Source organism: Triturus cristatus, chromosome 9 (genome assembly GCF_964204655.1).
Source record: "Triturus cristatus chromosome 9, aTriCri1.1, whole genome shotgun sequence".
In the NCBI taxonomy this organism is placed as follows: Eukaryota; Metazoa; Chordata; class Amphibia; order Caudata; family Salamandridae; genus Triturus; species Triturus cristatus.
In genome coordinates, this window is record NC_140592.1 from 760,806,628 (window position 1) to 760,823,733 (window position 17,106).

The following is a 17,106-nucleotide window of genomic DNA, read 5'->3' on the forward strand; positions in this document are numbered from 1 at the left end:
TGTTTGCTCCTTTTTCTTCAAAAAGCAAACAGCACTCTTTTTTTTTTTTTTACCACTAAGTTTGCTGTATTGCTCCGTCATGTTGACAGAGCTGTCCGTCAAACTTGCAATGCATTGACAGGAATCACTGTGACTATGGTTCCTGCCAATGCTAGAATGTCCGCTGGGCCGGAGGAAATTTCTAAATTTGTTGAAAAGCACCTCCATCAGGGCAGCCAAGTAATTCGCTCCATCACCCAGTCAAAGAACCTGGTCGCCCACCAAGATTTAAGTGTTGCCCCAAGTTTGGTGTAATTCTGCTTAATGGATAGGAGAGCAATGTCTTTTATTTAAGAGTTAACACAACTTTTTTGCCTCTCTCTTTACTCCATCTGCCAATACCCTCAAACATATCAGTACAATCCTTGGCATGCCACAACTATGCCACTTGCTCTATTATATTTGACTGTTTTTTGCCGATTTGTCAAACTGCGCCAAAGTTACAAGCAGGGCCATACTAGGGAACAGAAACCGGCCCTGGAAAACTGCTCAGCCGGCCCCCCCTGGGGTGAGGGGGTAGTGCAGCCGAGCAGTTTACGAGGGCCGCTTTCGGTCGATTTTGTTACCGGGGGCTGATATTGCCGACTCCCGGTAACAAAAACGTCCCCCCAGGGGCCCAAAACCGGCCCCTTCATTAGAGGCCTGCCGGGGAAACACCCGGTGCCCGCTATAACTAGTCCGGCCCTGGTTATAAGGCTGCAAATTATGGCCTATTCTGTGGGAACTGGGCCTTAGCCGAAGGAGTGAATACAGACACGAGTGAGGAAAAACTATTGTGTAAAAGAAAAAATGGTATAGTTATTCCTGATTTCTATCTGTCACATATGGTAAATCCTAGCAGAGCATACAAGGTATTTGCAGTACTTTCAAAATTGCTGAGTCAATATGTGATGGACAGACAATGTTGCAATAGGTATTTATGCTTATGTTTAAAATAAGAACCTAGTGGGTGGTGGTCTGCAGACTCAAATCTGTTTTTTTCTTCACTTAATAAAATGACAATTCTTCATTTAAAAAGTGAGTGATGTACACCAAATGTTAAGAATATGTTTTATAATTATTTTTTAAACAATGACCAACTGATATGGACCAACAGGGCATGTGCTCTTTAGATGAATAGCGAAGTTTATGGTAAAATCATGTTTTTAGCAGCATACCTATCTGTATATTAATATAATGTTTTACTGAATATCCATCTGCTAAAATGTTCTTTTGATTATTTGTAGGTTTGTCCCAGAGGACAAAGAACAACTGATCAGCTGAAAATTTGTCGACCCTGCGAAGAATCTCCAGAGCTTTATGACTGGCTATTTCTTGGTTTTATGGCCATGCTTCCGTTGGTTTTACATTGGTTCTTCATCGAATGGTATTCCGGGAAAAAGAGGTTTGCATTGTTCTCCATAACTTACACTTTAAGTCATTATGGAAATTATATTTTAAATGGCTTACTGAATTTTTGTTGCGTAATCGCTGCAGCTTGGAAAGACTTTCAATTAGTTTGTGTTTACAAAGTTCAGTGGAACATTTACATATACTGAGGTACTTTTTCCAAAGCAGATGTTGAAGAGAATATTTTCAAAAAGATAACAAATCTGCCTCTTCTTTCTTCATGTTTTGAATGCTGAGCTAAATTTGAGTTATGGCTTATTTTAGAGGGCTAGCAATATTTCCCTACGCAAGACTACTTTTGAAGTGAAAGACTTGAAATTAATGTTCCCCTATCCATAAACACATGGATGTCCCTTACCTCCAAAACAAATGATCTAATCCAGTGATACTCAAAGTACGGCCTGGGGGCTGCATTTGTCCTGCCTGGCCTTTACATGGGGCCTCCGGTGAACAGCAGTACTGGGCTACTGTTTACAGTGCACTAACATTCATAAAGATTTTAAATAAGAAGCGGGCATTTATTTACAGGCAAATTGAGGTAAAAGAAAAGCTGCATAGAAGGTGTCCTGCACAACTTTGAGAACACTTTCTTTTTTAAAGTCATCTTGCAACCTACGTCCAAAAACATGATAACGTCCCTTCAAAAACAAAAAAGTGTATTTCATTAACATGCAGAAGCGTTTCACCTGCGTACATCTGATTTGATCAGTGCATTGATTTTTTTAAATTGTTTTTAATTTTTTTTTTTTAGTGACCGCTTTCAAATTTGAATTTAGAAACATTCATGCCTTCCCCCCCCGGCAACAACACCCATAGTGAACTAAGAGACAAGTCAGTTATGTGTACCCTCTGGCTTCCCTGGATTGCTGTTATACATTAACAACATTATAGTTTATTAAACCAAACACAAGAGAAGATTTTGTGCAGTGCATGTCTTGAAGTCTTGTTTTTCGAGGTCCTCTTATATGTCACAATGAAGAAAAAGGAGGCAACGTGAAATAAAACAATTGCTTAGGATCATACAATTTGGACAAGTGGGGGAAGCTGGTATTGATGGCAGGTGTTCTGGTTTCAAATTGAACCACTAAAATGTACATGTGTCGCTTCCCTATCTCACACCTTACAACACCCATCGCCGCCATACTTCGCCCTGCTGGCCTCAGTGCGGCCCTTGGTCACACCACAGACCAAATGTTTTGGCTCCTGGGAAAATCTTTGTGAGTACCCATGGTCTAATTTGACACAAATACTCACTTTAGCCCACAATGCATTTTCGGAGAGTCACTTAAGTGGTGGCAGATTTATGCTTTCAGTATACAGACTAAGACAATGGAGAATCCTTTAAGGCGGTGCAAGTCACACTACCAGAAAATTCACATGCGTGTGATGAAAAAAGACAGTTGCTACACCTCCCTCTTAATATTGCTCTTCCACCTAACAGGTGCCCACTTCCTCTGTAGGTGTTCCTTTGTAGGTGTACATATGGTGGACTTCATGCACACCATTCAAATCCTTGTTTTAATGCTTTGAACATGTTTTCAGGAAAAGCATATATCATTTGTTTTCAATTCCTCCTTATGAGATACATCCATTTAATTTGGCTTCAATTATTTTTTGGTATTTGTCATACATCTGGTAGTGCAGCTTGCGAATGGTGCAGCTCTTGGTATAAACAATCTCCACTTTTATAGGTACATATTCCGTAAAAGGAATGTCTTGTATCTACCATGTAAAGTGTTCTCCAGATGTTGTGGACCTATTGTTCTATGTTGCGTGGACTCGAGATCCCAATCTTGAAAAGTAAGGACAGGTAAACTTTGTTGCCTTACAGATGGATATCTTGGACATGGAGATATTTAAAACATTACTTTAAAAGTATTTTGTTGTAAAAGCAGTTCTGTTTGTTTTCCATGCTTTTTCTGGCTCACTTCAAATGTTGGCAGTTCACCTTCCAGCCGCATCATGAGTTTGCCTTCTCTATACTGAGAAACACGGAGTGTGTTTTTTTTTGTTTAGCGTCTATGCCAAAAATGCATTGCTCAAGATAACTCCCAATAAGTTTACTTCCAGAGAGTAACCAAGCTTAGACTTATTCAAATTTCCAAAGTGACACGAACACCTACAACCTGCAGTGGGAAAATATCTGCAACTATTGGGATGTGTTGGAATGTACCATGTGAAAGAGGAATACAATGTATACATTTACCACAAAGTTCAGGATTCACATCTCCCTCTTGCACTGTTTCTTTGGAAACACACCAAAGATAAATATCAAAAGGCCTATGTTGGGACAGACATCTATGCATGCATTTGAAACTGTCCCACACCACCCCTTGAGTTATCCGTGCCTTCCCTGTGTTTTCTTATGTATGTGCCACAATCTAAATTCAGTGGTTGTGTTCCATGATTATTTTAATCTTACGTAGCAGTGCACAAGGCTCTGCTGATTAGTAAATGGCCTAGTGCAGCTCATACCCCTTTATGCAAGGATTTAAGGTGGCTGATGGTTGGTGGAAGCTGACCATTTTACCTGGTGCATAGGCTTTTTTACTTGTAGAGGAGGAGTGCCTGTGAATAGGGTCCAACTGATGGCGTGACAGCCTACGTGCAACTTGGACCAAGGGCCATTTGCTGAAAATCTGTTGGAGAATAGTATGCTGGGTGAAATATACATACGCCCCCTGCCAAAAATCTGCCTCACTGAACTCTTCATTTATTCTTCTTGTTTTCGACTGAGTAATGCCTAGCAACGTAAGGACTTTGGCTAAGGAATCTAGTATCAACTATACAAAGTTATTTGCATTTTATCAAATGGCATGCCAATCCTGCACATATTAAATCTATTCACACATTTTAAACCTAAAAAAGGATTATATTAAAATGCTTTAAATTCCTTCACACACCGATACACTCCACAAATTCATGCTCCTATATATAGTTTTATTTTGTTGTATTTGTATTTACTGCATAGTTGAAACTCGGTGCTCCAAGTGGAGGTCCTTTATAGATGCAGAACGTAGGAAAAAAGGTGTTAAACACCACTGCCCGATTATACCTACTAGTTGCACATATGTGAACCAGCTGCTACACTAGATAAAGCTACGTATTTAAACTACGTCTCGCAATTTTTCAAATGTTTCACAGTCCCTTGTATGAATCTTACAAATTGGTAATTTTTTTAGGACTCCCCTGCAGGCAAAATTGCACTGTTTCTTGTGCTGTGGTCACTGCGCGTGTTTTTTTTTCTCTCTAAAAAAAAAAATATATATATATGGATCCGATATCAATCGCATCTGAGCAAAGTGTGAGTAGTTGTATGTTCGCAGTCTAAAGATGGCTTAGGCAGCACATCTTAACTTGCATAACCCTAAGTTGGCAGTTTTTTTTTTATTATCACAAATCGATTAATTTGGTTGTAGCTAGATTTCATAAAAGCCCATTTTATTTGAGCGCATGTTCCTCAAACCAGGCAACGCAGAAGCATGATTGGGGTGAAGTGCTCTTGAAGTGTGCCAATGATCTTTATTCTGTCAAAATTAAGCAGGTCTTTCTTTAACTAAAGCTTTTCCCTCCCATATAGTCATTGTTGCTAAATGGTATTTTATATAGTGGGGCTTTTCCAAATGTCCTGAATTTCATAATGAGCTTTCAACTGGTCTTGCCTTACAAAAATGCCTTTAGGCCTGGATGCGTATTCCAACTAAATTAACACAGATTGTGTCATCTGGTACCAGGTAAACTTACTACACCATAGCCTGACAAGCGTCTTCCTTGTCTAGTAGGAAGATGGCATCTGTCCGCATTTGTCCATGTTTTCAAACATTTAAAATAGGTTTTTATTTGGTTGGCTTTGGATTCTCACAAAATTAATGTTGTCTCCATCCATCCAGCCAGTACCGTGTATATATTCTGATACTGTGAAGGAGACTGTAGCCCAAGCCCAGAAAGAGACATTTGTCTGAAAAAGGGCCAAGTTAATCGCTCTTTTCATACAATATGACTCTGGAGATGTCCTTTTGCTGCATCCCTCCTTGGAAAAAGAAGCTATACTGTGTGATGTCAGAAAAGTAGCATTTACATGATAATGACTAAGCCCAAAGACCAGATGACTGAATCCTTTGTAGAGGTTATCTCCAGAGATCGGGCCTCCGAAGAACTGAATGCTTCTTGCAGCCCACCTGGCCAAAACCAGGGAGCACTGTCTTGTCCGATATGAAAGTAGCAGAGAAGCATTCTGGGAATGCCTTTCTGTTGAGCTTGCGTGGGAGGTCTCTGACCCACTGGAGACCGCCCCTGGCTTTGTGGGAACCTACCTTTGTTTGTTTTCAACAACAGAAGGCATGGAGATCTTTATTTTCAGATGAGTGCCTAGAGTAGTACCTGTTGCCTGTGGTCAGTCGTGTTGGTTAGTTGTGCTCAAATAATAGTTCAGGCCCATATGAATATTCTTTGACGCTGAAATCGGACCCAAACCCAAACCCAAATCCCAGTCCCCCTGATGCCACTGCAGACACTATGTGCAGTGGGGGGCGGGGGGGGGGGGGGGTGGGCGCTGTGTTACGAGAACCATTGCCAGACAAAAATCTTGACCTGACAATGACCAGACAGTTTTGAGATTATGGCCCTTGAAGTTTTAGTATAACCCGGCATAAAAGTTAGGGTAGTATCTGAACCCCACTGTCTGTAATCTTCCTATGTTGAACACTAAGATATTACAACGAACGCCATTTTTTCCCCTTTATACATTGGGTGGGACCCCGTTCTCTTTGGGTAGAAAGTGCTTTGGGTTACAGGGATTTTGTAACCAGTGCTTGACTAGTTCAGTATTGCACTCTGTGGCTGCTGACAAATCAGAGCAGATCATAGCCATCTTTATTCTTTGTTGTTTTCTGTCTAGCAAATCTGTCCCATTGACTAGCTGTGTGTATTCAGTTTCTGTAGTAACCCAGGAGTTGAGAGAATGCAGCACATGCACAAACTCATTCCTAGATACTTTCACCACCAATCCCTTTCTTTGTTTAATCTGAAATTGTGGTTCCTAAACTTCTGTTTATATGAAAGTTTCAGAACGCAAAAGGAAAGTTTGAGGTACTGCTAAAAGGATTCCACCAAGAAGCGGCTGAAAAGCAAATGGTTAGAGCTCTGCTCTTTAGCTTTAATAAGAATATCCATATATATCTTTTTGCTTTAACAGTTGATATTATACTTTATTTTATAAATTGTGTAACAATCACAAACCCTCTGAAAGTCTCTTGGAAAAACGAACTATTCTCTGTTGTGACTGGCTTCGACATACCATGCAATATTCTTTTTTATGTACAATACGAAGTAGTTGGATATCCGATTGACTAACGTTTGCACTAGTATCTTTACTTTAGGGAACTTTCAACCTTGGTTAAATCCTAAAATTTAGCCTGGCATTTCTCATTTTCATTAATTCTGCCAAGTAGGTCAGATTAGAATAATCATAAACTGTTTATCACAGAGAATATGTTGTTCTTCCTTCTTTTTGTTTTGAAGATTTTATCAGATTTTACATAATGTGAAAACAGTCCAACCGGTTTTCTAACCAAGTGTTCATGCATGCCTAGCTGTTAAGACCTTGTTACATACTAATGTGGAGAGGAATCTTTTTAGAGGCTCGACCACTTTAATTTCTTCAATATGGTCTGACTGAATTGCCATCTGTAAAAAGGGAGGAACATCATCAGTTTTCTGTAAATAGTCTTGTGCATCTTTCACATTTATTAAAGGCTTTTGACAATTTCACCAGTCAATACTGTGAGTGTTGCCTCCTAGAAGCATGTTCATCTTGGTATTGTGTAGGGGAGCTGCATGTCTAATTTGTCATGCCTTGTGCAAGTATTATTCACTTTTTACAACTTTAACAATGCTTTTTTAGCATACAATATATGCACCCTATCCCAGTCCTTCGATATTACAGACCCTCTTACCAGTGTTTTTTTGCTATGAAATCCCGTTAATATGAAAGGTAAGAAGAGCAGGATGATAGAATATGAATTTAGTGTCTATGCTAGTTCAGGTATACCTGGTTCTTGCGATCTTGTGGTCACAAAATCTGTCATTCTTCAAATGAAGTAAAGCCATAAACTATTGGCACTAAAGCTACTGATGGGATCTGTGGAAGATCAAGTGCCTAGCACACAACGGGGTCCCTGGAATGCCTTGTTGCCAAATTGTAAGGCCACCACACCTCATTTCAAGAGCTCTTGCCAATCAAAATTGACTCCCAACACTAATTCCAATCAGAGATGAAAATGACTTGATGGATGTGAATCACCATGAACAAGGTTTTAATTTTTGCCGTCCTATAAATGTTTTAACAGCATGCGTAGTAGTAACACACAGCTTAAATGCTGTAGGGATGTAATTCATTTGAAGTAAACTTGCATTAGATCTATTTTAAGGCTTATTCCTCTCATGAATACAATCAGATTATCAGGTATTTCAGTGGAGGAAATGTTACAGATGTTGGCAGCCCCTACCGAGCCTTAAAGGGGGACATGAACATACAGTAATTTCAGAGAAATATCTGCTGTGATAAAAGGTCCAGCGATGAGATTACCTTCGCAGCCTTCTCCAGAATGAATAATTCACTGGTTTTCCTCCTTAAGTGTCTGGCAAATAGCTAAATGAGTGGCCACCGGAAAGTGTTCCATGGCATTTAATATTTCTGCCCTTCTATATTCTGTTCTATAGATTTGTCCATCCCAGGCTCAATTTTCAAGTAGATGGGTGATGGTGAATAAAATAATGCTGAGTATCGATTTAGAACCTGTATAATTGGTGTCACATTAGGTGGGATAACAGCCAAAGACCGAAAAAATGGCAGTTGAAAGAAAATTAAAATGTTATTCAGATTTATTCAATTTTATCTGACATTTTGACACAGTATAATCTTTTGTCTGCATTGTGACATGTAAATCCAGCTGCACCTCCCCCCAAACCCCACACACGTACACTTTATTTGAGGCGAGTATTTGCTTAATTCATAATCCTATTTTCTTTTCGCCTGCAGTTCCAGTGCATTGTTCCAGCATGCCACTGCTCTATTTGAATGTAGTGTTGCTGCCATAGTCACTTTGCTTGTCAGTCATCCAGTGGGGCGGCTGTATATTCAATCCTGCAGAGTAAAGATGTTGTCTGATTGGTATACGATGCTCTACAATCCAAGTCCTGATTACATCACCACCGTGCACTGCACTCAGGAAGCTGTCTATCCTTTGTAAGTAGCTTATAATTCTCTTTACAGAAATCGTATTTAAAAAATGTGCATTCTAAATTAAGTTGTTAAATGTGCTTTGTGTGTGTTAAAACATTTGCTCTCCAATGGAGAGTCATTTTCCTCTTCGCAGGGCTAGATACAAGTGTACTGAAGTGCACTTTAACCTAGTTGACATTTCTTAGTAGCTATAAAGTGATAACTTAGGTCAGAAAATGAATCCCCATGTTTTTGAAGCATACTCTGGTTAAGGGAAGAGGAGTGTACATAATCCATATAATAGCTCTTAATACAAAAAGGTATCTGCTTTAATGGGATTCTGTGTAAAATGTCATTTGTGTAGCTAAATTAATGGCAAGATATATACGTGTAATATGTACCATGCTGTTTGCTATACAGTGCGAGTAATGGCCTGGATTTCTAGAATTTACTTCTTTTATACAAATTGAATTACATGTTTTCCTCAAATGTCCATCTTCCCTCTTTGATAGATGAGTGTTGGGATTTCTGAATGTGTCATCATTTCGTTGCTTCAACCATCTGATTTCCCATCACATGCACAAAGTCATAACCGTGTGCTAACTAGCAGTGTTTTAGTTTGTAATTGTTGGAACTGGCACTTTCTGGTTGGCTGAGGCAATACCCTAGCAAGGCATAACCTACCAATACCGTTGGGGGAATGGGGGGGTGATTACACACACTGTATAACCTGCGCTCTCCAATAGGAAGGTTGGCACTGAGCAATCAGGCCTATTACAGATGCAATGTGTAAAGCATTTGCACAGCACTCACAATAAATAAACTGAGCGTCACAAAAGCGACTTCACAATGGATGTATTTAAATAATGTTTGTATTCAACACACACACATAATCAACACCACATGAACAACATGTATTTCTGGGCATAAATCACACTTGGAATTAATTATTACTAGCAGTACTAGGCCCAACCGTGTCGAGATATCAGAAATATGTACATCCAACAAATTACAAGACTTATTGGCAGTACCGTGGGCTGAAGCCGCGTGGGTAAAACCAATGTCAAATACAATGGTATTCAGGCAAGAAATCAACGTGTAAGGCCGCACTGCCAGCCAGTGTTATGAATCACAGACGGTCCCAGACTGCCACTCCCACACACACACTCACTCTGCACCGATACGGGCGGGGCGCAATGTGTAGCCTGCAGGACTGTACGGAACATGCTAGCACACATACGCACTCAGCACCCTAATACGGTGCACTGATGCCCAGCAGGTCAATTGATAACACACTGCAGACCCCATGGACGAAAGCCTTCCTTCACCCTCCAACTCGCCCAACCTATCCTACACCCATAGAGTGGAGATAACCCGTCCTCTGCCCTGGACACTAGGCCGGATGCGGCGGAAGTCCCACGCAGTCAGGGTCCCTGGGAAGGAGGTGGGTAGGTAGCAGGGCCAATTAGGAGGCAGCCGTCAATTGGGGATTGGCCACCACTCGGGAAGTTCACCCACCGGATGTGGAGCAGATCCAGGCTGAGGGCAATAGTCGGTCACACCAAAGGGTTCCACAAGGGCCTTCCGGCACCAGCCCAGTTCTGTGGCGCACAGTGGGGGTCACACCATCTTTTGACCCTCTTTCGATCATTCTTGGAAGTGCTCTTCCCGCACAGTCAGTCATTCTCACCACCCAGGCCTGAGCTGGGCAAAACTACCAGGTAAAACGACGTTGTCGGGTGGGGTGGGCGAGTGCGGAGAGAGCAGTTATATGCCGATCTGAGGGCCAAAAAGGGAACAGTTGAATGGAGAATGAAGCAGGGGGCCTCTTGGAAGAAAGAGGCACCCCGCCAGGTACACGCCGATTAGATTCGCTCGCAATACAGGCACAATGTCTGGTGCGCGCTGTTACGGGTCGCACCAGACCGTTCCGGTCACACGCAACAATGAGTTGCAAAGTCTGTGCCTCCCTGGAAATGGGACACAATGCCTGGTGCGTGTTGATACCGAGGGCACCGGGCAATTCCGGTCACACACAGGCGTAAGTTCAGCAGTGCTTCACGAGTTGGAATGAGGCACCACTACAGTTACGCCCCCACCTCTGAGGGCCACAACCTGTGAATCAGACATTGTACGCAGTGAGCATGCAGTCGGCGTGTCGCATAAAAGAGATGTGGCACGATCAATGAAGCAGGCCACGCTGGATCCCGCAACTGGTGAATCCGCTCACCACCAGCAAGATGCTTATACGTGCCAAGGTCCCCACGATGCAGAGGCCACACCCTTGGGTGCTGGCCTGATTTCAGGGGCTCCGCACCCAGCAATCTGGTCTCCAGACACAATTCTTAGTTTCACACTCACACGGCGCCACCAGTTGGGATCCAGCAGATGATGTGGGCACTCAAGAGGGCACAGCTCTCCTGGTTTCACAAGTAGACGGTGTGGGTCCCTCGGAGGAGATCTTTGTTCCTGAGACCTCATAAAGAACAGGGGTCAAGCCAACAAACCCTTGGAGATAATACTTCAGGGTACCACACAGTAGCAGGTAGCCAGCCCAGGCCAGCCACTATTCAGGAAGGACACACGTTCCCTTTCAGTGGCAGTAATCCTCCTTGTGCACAACAGATTCCTCTGGCATTGTGCACCATGCAGTTCCTTGTGCTCCGGTCCCTCGTCCCGGTCCCTCGTCCCCACAAGTGTATCTCTGCCCTGCTGAAGTATGGCACCAATAGTTATACTGCAGTGTGCCTTTGAAGTTGGGAGTGGTCAAAGGGTCTCTCCTTGAACCACAGATGTCTCCCCCGAATTTCAGTCCTATCGGCCATGAGGCCAGGGAATGCAGATCTTAATCTTTATTGGGGCCATGATCTGGCTCTAGAGGCCAAGTGTCAACACCTTTTCCTCCAAGCTAGCCAGCTAGGCCCGCAAATGGCAGAGGTCTGTCGTTCCAGTTGCATGGCCAGTGTTTTATAGCTTTCATTGGGGAATGCCCAGATGTGCCCCCCCAGCCTCCAGTGTGGACAGAAGCTAAGCACAAAGGCACACACAGTTTTAGAGCATAGAAATGCCCAATGTCTAGTAGTGGCATTTTTACACTAATGGCAAAACCACCTTCAACCCTGGTGTTTGTCACAGTGAATCCAGTGATCGGAAACATAATGAGGCTGCTCTACTGCAATCCACTATTGCAGCTTGAAGTAATTTCAACCATTCCCCCATGTTAGCCTATGGAAAGAGCAACCCTCCTAGGTAGTGTAAACACACATGGGCATTCCTCACTATCTGCAGGGAACACGTGTGTAGCTGACCTGCCTTACATCTACCACTCACTCACCCCTTAAGACATACCCTTGGGGCGCTCTTGTTATAATAAAAGGTCCTCTCAAGATAGCTAATGATTTTAAAAAGGCCAGCCTGAGCCGAAGCTCACTTGTGCCAACTCAGACCTGCAATGGCAAGCTGAACACATGTTTAGAAACTCCATGGCAGGCCAACCACATGTTTTAAAACATCCTAGGTGCAAGTGTGCACACCGGCCCGCAATGACAGGCAGGATCCTTGTAAACACCATAGGTGAAAGTGTGCACCTACAGGCCTGCACTGGGAGGCCTAACCTATGTTTAGAATCATTAGTGGTACAAGTGCGCAGAATGGCCTGCGGTGGGCCACAGGTTTTAACCGTCATAGGTGCAGTGCACACACCGTCCTGCAGTGGCAGGCTGGACTCCGGTTTCCAACCACCATAGGTGCGAGTGCGCACACATAGGCCTGCAATGGCAGACATGACCTATGTTTAGAACCCGCAGGTAAGCACCACCTTCTAATGTGTATAGTAAGGTCGCACACACTCTCGCACTGCATTTTCAGTGGGAGAGTGCCCAGAGCCCTAAAGTCACAATAAGAAAATCAGCCACACCCAGGAGGTGTCCAATGGGAGGGGCCGACTCCCTGGGTAGGGAAAATCCACATGAGGATGCGTCCCTACCTGGGCACTCACCTACCCTGAGCTCCACCCCTCAGGATTTCCCTAGGGCCGCTCTGGCGGTAGTGAAAGTCTCCCTCAAGTTTGGCTGGAGTGAGAAAGGCCAACCTGACCATGAGACAGGCTATTCGGGTGGGTGGCACAATCAGTGTGGCGTCCCAGTACTGGCCAGTGCAGTACCAGCCCTTAGAAGGGCCAGGTCCAAAAGTAATGAGTACCTCAAACCTAAGATCAGTCCTGTCTTCCAAACCACCCGAAGGTTTTGACAAGAGACAAATGGACATAGTTTAATGATTTCTGTTGGTTACTGAAGGTATTCGATGGATAATTCCTTCTTGATGAACAGTTTATCAGTCCTTGTTGGGTGCATAACAAGAGGCCAGGTCTGTGCCAAGAGGACAATTTTTACAGATGGCCTTTGCTGTTGCAACAAGGTGAAGAATTAGTTTGTCTACACCAAACACAAGTACCTTTTTGGCATAGGCAAAAAGTTTTTCAACCCAGATCCATTTTCATGCATTTTTTTGCGAAGATATTTCCTCATTACTTTTAGAAGCACTGAGGAGCTAGGCACTGCCACTTAAAAAACATTTAGCATTTTAATCAGCTTGCTTTTTTTTTTTGGTTTGTGTATTGCTGTTTATTACTTTGTGACTTTTTTTAAAGCCAGAGGCTTTGAACGTTGTGGCTGTATGACTGTTTCATTTACTTATCCAAGGGGGATTGAGAGATAGGTTGAGAGACTTTATCATCTTCTGTTTAACACTGATAAGTCGTAAGCCAGTAAAAATGGAATAACACATCTGTTACCTGTTGTTTATAGTCCATATTGTATTGTCAGAACACCAGCATTCACCTTCCATGCTGAAAAGAATCTTGTTTGGTTAGACCTCTGTGTACTCTAATTTTGTTTGTCTCTATGAAAAACATTGCAGTTGTTTTTTTTTTTTGATAAGCAAATTTTTATTTTGCAAATAAACAAACAAAGTACATGGACAACCGTCCAAGCAAACTGGCATCAAAAGACATTGGATACATTCAGTGCCCATCCGCAGCACAACCCCCCCGCCCCCTCCCCAACCACGTCATTCCCCCCCACCCGCATTGACGCCCTTAAATCATGCCCCCCAGCCACTTCCCCCACACTCTGCGGAACTTCTTGGGGCAGCCGTGCGAGTACATCGCGCGTTCCTGCGTCGCGCACCAGTCCACCCCCCTCCGCCACGCCGCACATAGGGGGGGTTCAGGCCGCTTCCAGGCGGCAGCAATATCTCGCTTCGCTACCACGAAGGCAGTAGTGAGGAAAAATTTCTCATGACGGGAACCGTCCAGATCATCCGTTATCCCCAGCAGAGCCATTCGGGGGTCATGTGGAACCTCCCACCCCAGTATTTCAGTGAGTTCAGCCTCAATCTCGCTCCAATAGGGTCCCAGGCGCGGGCAGGTCCACACCATGTGGAAGAAGTCCGCCGGGCTCGTCCCGCATCGCGCGCATGAAGCGTCTGGGGAGAGACCCGCACGGTGAAGGCGCTCCGGGGTCAGATAAGCGGTATGCAAGTAGTACAGTTGGATGAGCCGCAGTTTGGCCGAGGAGGTGATCAACCGAGGTGCCATAAGGGCGTCCCCCAGTCAACCTCATCCAGTGGCCCCACCCAGGCCTCCCAACGCACATTCGTGACCTCGCAGTCCGTTGGCGCGTTGTTGACCAGGGCTTGGTAAATGCGGGAGATGTTATGTTATGTTATTAAAAATTTATAAAGCTCACGTACGCCCGAGGGCTTCTTGGCGCTGGAAAGATAAAAAACATAACAAAGGGTGAGTCTACCGGAAGCGTTATTTCAAGTAAGCTTTTGTGAAGAGGTGAGTCTTGAATGCCTTTCTGAAGGCAAGGAGGTCTTTACTCTGTCTGAGGGCTAGTGGCAGAGAATTCCATAGGGTAGCTGCTAGGAAATGGAAGCTGCTGCCGCCTTGTCGTTTTTTCTTAAAGCGAGGTACTTCAAGAAGGTCTTTGTGGGCAGATCTTAGGTTCCGTGAGGGAACATATCTTCCGATCAGCTGTCTGATGAATAGAGGTCCCTTGCCTTGCAGAGCCTTAAAGATGATGCACCCGGCTTTGAATTCGGCTCTTTGAGCCATGGGTAGCCAGTGCAGGCTCTCTAGGCCTGGTTTAATCGATTCCCATTTGGGTACTTTGCAGATCAGCCTAGCGGCCTGATTCTGCAAGTACTGCAGTCTTCTGAGTTGTCCTACGGGTAGGCCTAGGTATAGGCTGTTTGAGAAGTCGATGTGGGAGAGGACTAGGGCCATGACAACCTGAATTAAGGCGGAGGGAGTGAGGAAATGGGCGATTTTCCTAATTTTCCTCAATTGGAAAAATCCAGAAGAAACCACGGTTCCAATCTGAGATTTTAGCGAGAGGTCCTCATTGATGGTTATCCCCAGACTTTTTACAGTCAGAGATTTCTTAGGGGGGAGGCCCATGTCAGTCGGCCAGAAGTTAGGGCTCCAACTGATTTCGCTCTTGCCGGGCAGGATCAACTCAGTTTTCCCTGGGTTTAATTTAAGGTGATTTGAGGACATCCAGCTCTGGATTAGAGTCCTAGTGGCTTGGAAGTCCTCCACCGCATTTGGGGAGTTGAGAACAAAAACGAGCTGCAAGTCATCTGCATAGTTATATACAGTGACTTTGTGCATTCTCAGGGCAAAAAGAAGGGGTCGCATGTACAAATTGAATAACCAGGGGGATAATGAAGAGCCTTGGGGCACCCCACAGAAAGACTTGACTTTGGCGGCAGAAAAGGAGCCTAAGCGGACAGACTGAGTACGTTCGGAGATGAACGATTTCAACCAGGCTAGGGCAGAGTCTCTGAGACCCGCCTGTTCGACACGGTTGACCAGAATGGAATAGTCAACCGTGTCGAATGCAGCGGACAAGTCAAGAAGTACTAGGGCTTGATGAAGGTTGTTGTCAGCGTTGGACCTCAAGGTGTTCTGGACGGCCAATATTACTGCCTCAGTGGAGTGACCAGGCCGGAAACCTGCTTGGTTGGGTTGGAGATATTCCGTTTCCTCCACGAAATTAGAGAGGCAGTTGGTAACATGCGCCTCCAGCATTTTCGATAGGAAGGGCAGCAAGGATATGGGCCGATAATTCGTGAGGTCCAGCGGGTCGATACCAGGTTTCTTGGTGAGGGGAATCAATAAGGCCTGCTTGAAGCTGCTAGGCACTGTCCCTGAAATGAGAGAGTCGTTGAGCAAGGGTATCATGCTGTTGGGCATAGCTCGACCAATTTCTTTCATGATTTGGGGGGGGCAGACATCCATAGGGGAGCCTGATTTGACTCTGGACAGTAGTGCCAAGAAAGTTTTCAAATCGATAAGGGGAAAAGAATGTAAAGTTGAGGGATTGAGATAGATGTCATCCACTGGGGCGCAAGCTGGAAGTGTGGAAATGTTCTGCTTAATCATTAAGATCTTATCGCGGAAAAAGTCATTCAGGGAATTGCATAGCGCTTGTGTGGGAACTACCGGAGGGGAAGTTCTATCGTCATTGCAAAGGTCGTTCACTATCCTGAAAATTTCTTTTGACTTATTGGTGGAGTTAAGGATTTTGGATGAGTAATAGGTTGTTTTATGGTTTTGTAGAGTTTTTTGGTATGTCTTCCTGGCTGAGCAGTATGTGGCCTTGGCCAGTGGGCAGTACTGGGAGCGCCAGGTTCTTTCCTTTTGCCTCACTTCCAGTTTCAGTTTTTTTAGTTCAGGTGTAAACCATTTGTGTGCGTCCGGACTCCTAGAGCTGCTGAGATGCGTAGGAGGAGCATAGATGTTAATCGCTGCAGTAAGCCATTCATTGAACCGGCCATCGGCCTCCTCCACATTAGTGCTGTCAAGGGGAAGGGAGTCACCCAAAAATTTAAGAAAAGCTGGCATATCCATATTACCCAGAAACCCCAGCATCACCTGCGCTTCCGGTGGGCTGTGGTCAGGGATTCGCGTATCCAGCGGGACATAGGACCGAACCGCGTGGCGCAGCTGAAGATATTTGTAAAACTGTGAGGGGCACAACGAGAAGCGAGCCTGAAGCTCCCGGGAGGAACACATACGACTCCCCCGCCACAAATCGCCCAAGCAGGAGATCCCGAGGAGGTCCCACGCTCGAAAGCCCTCCAGGCCCGCAACCTCCCGCAGCCAGGTGCCATGCCAGAGTGGCGTAACACGGGTCAGTTTCCCCGACCACCGGGTATGCCGTAGAGCCGCACGCCAGGCCACAAAGGGGGCCCGCACAACCTCCGGAAGCGATCTCGGAAGCCGCGCCCCGTAGAGCATGTTTTGAATGGAAGAGAACCCCAGTGTCTGTACTTCCAGCCTGTAGGCGGGGTCGCCCCAGCCGCCCGAGAACCAATCATGGACCACCAGGAGCCGAGTCGCAAGGTAGTACAAGTAGAGGTCGGTCATACTCATACCTCCGTCATGC

At 44.6% G+C, this 17,106-nt stretch overlaps 1 protein-coding gene across 1 annotated transcript in view; it reads left to right on the forward strand.

The window, feature by feature from the left end:
• The window catches only part of JKAMP (JNK1/MAPK8 associated membrane protein), a 68,194-nt gene that overhangs the window by 4,805 nt on the left and 46,283 nt on the right, over nt 1–17,106 (forward strand). Inside the window, exons 3-4 of the mRNA XM_085626097.1 lie at nt 1,266–1,423; nt 8,468–8,674. Of these exons, the coding sequence (XP_085482223.1) occupies nt 1,266–1,423; nt 8,468–8,674 (365 nt within the window). The remainder of the gene's footprint in view (nt 1–1,265; nt 1,424–8,467; nt 8,675–17,106) is intronic.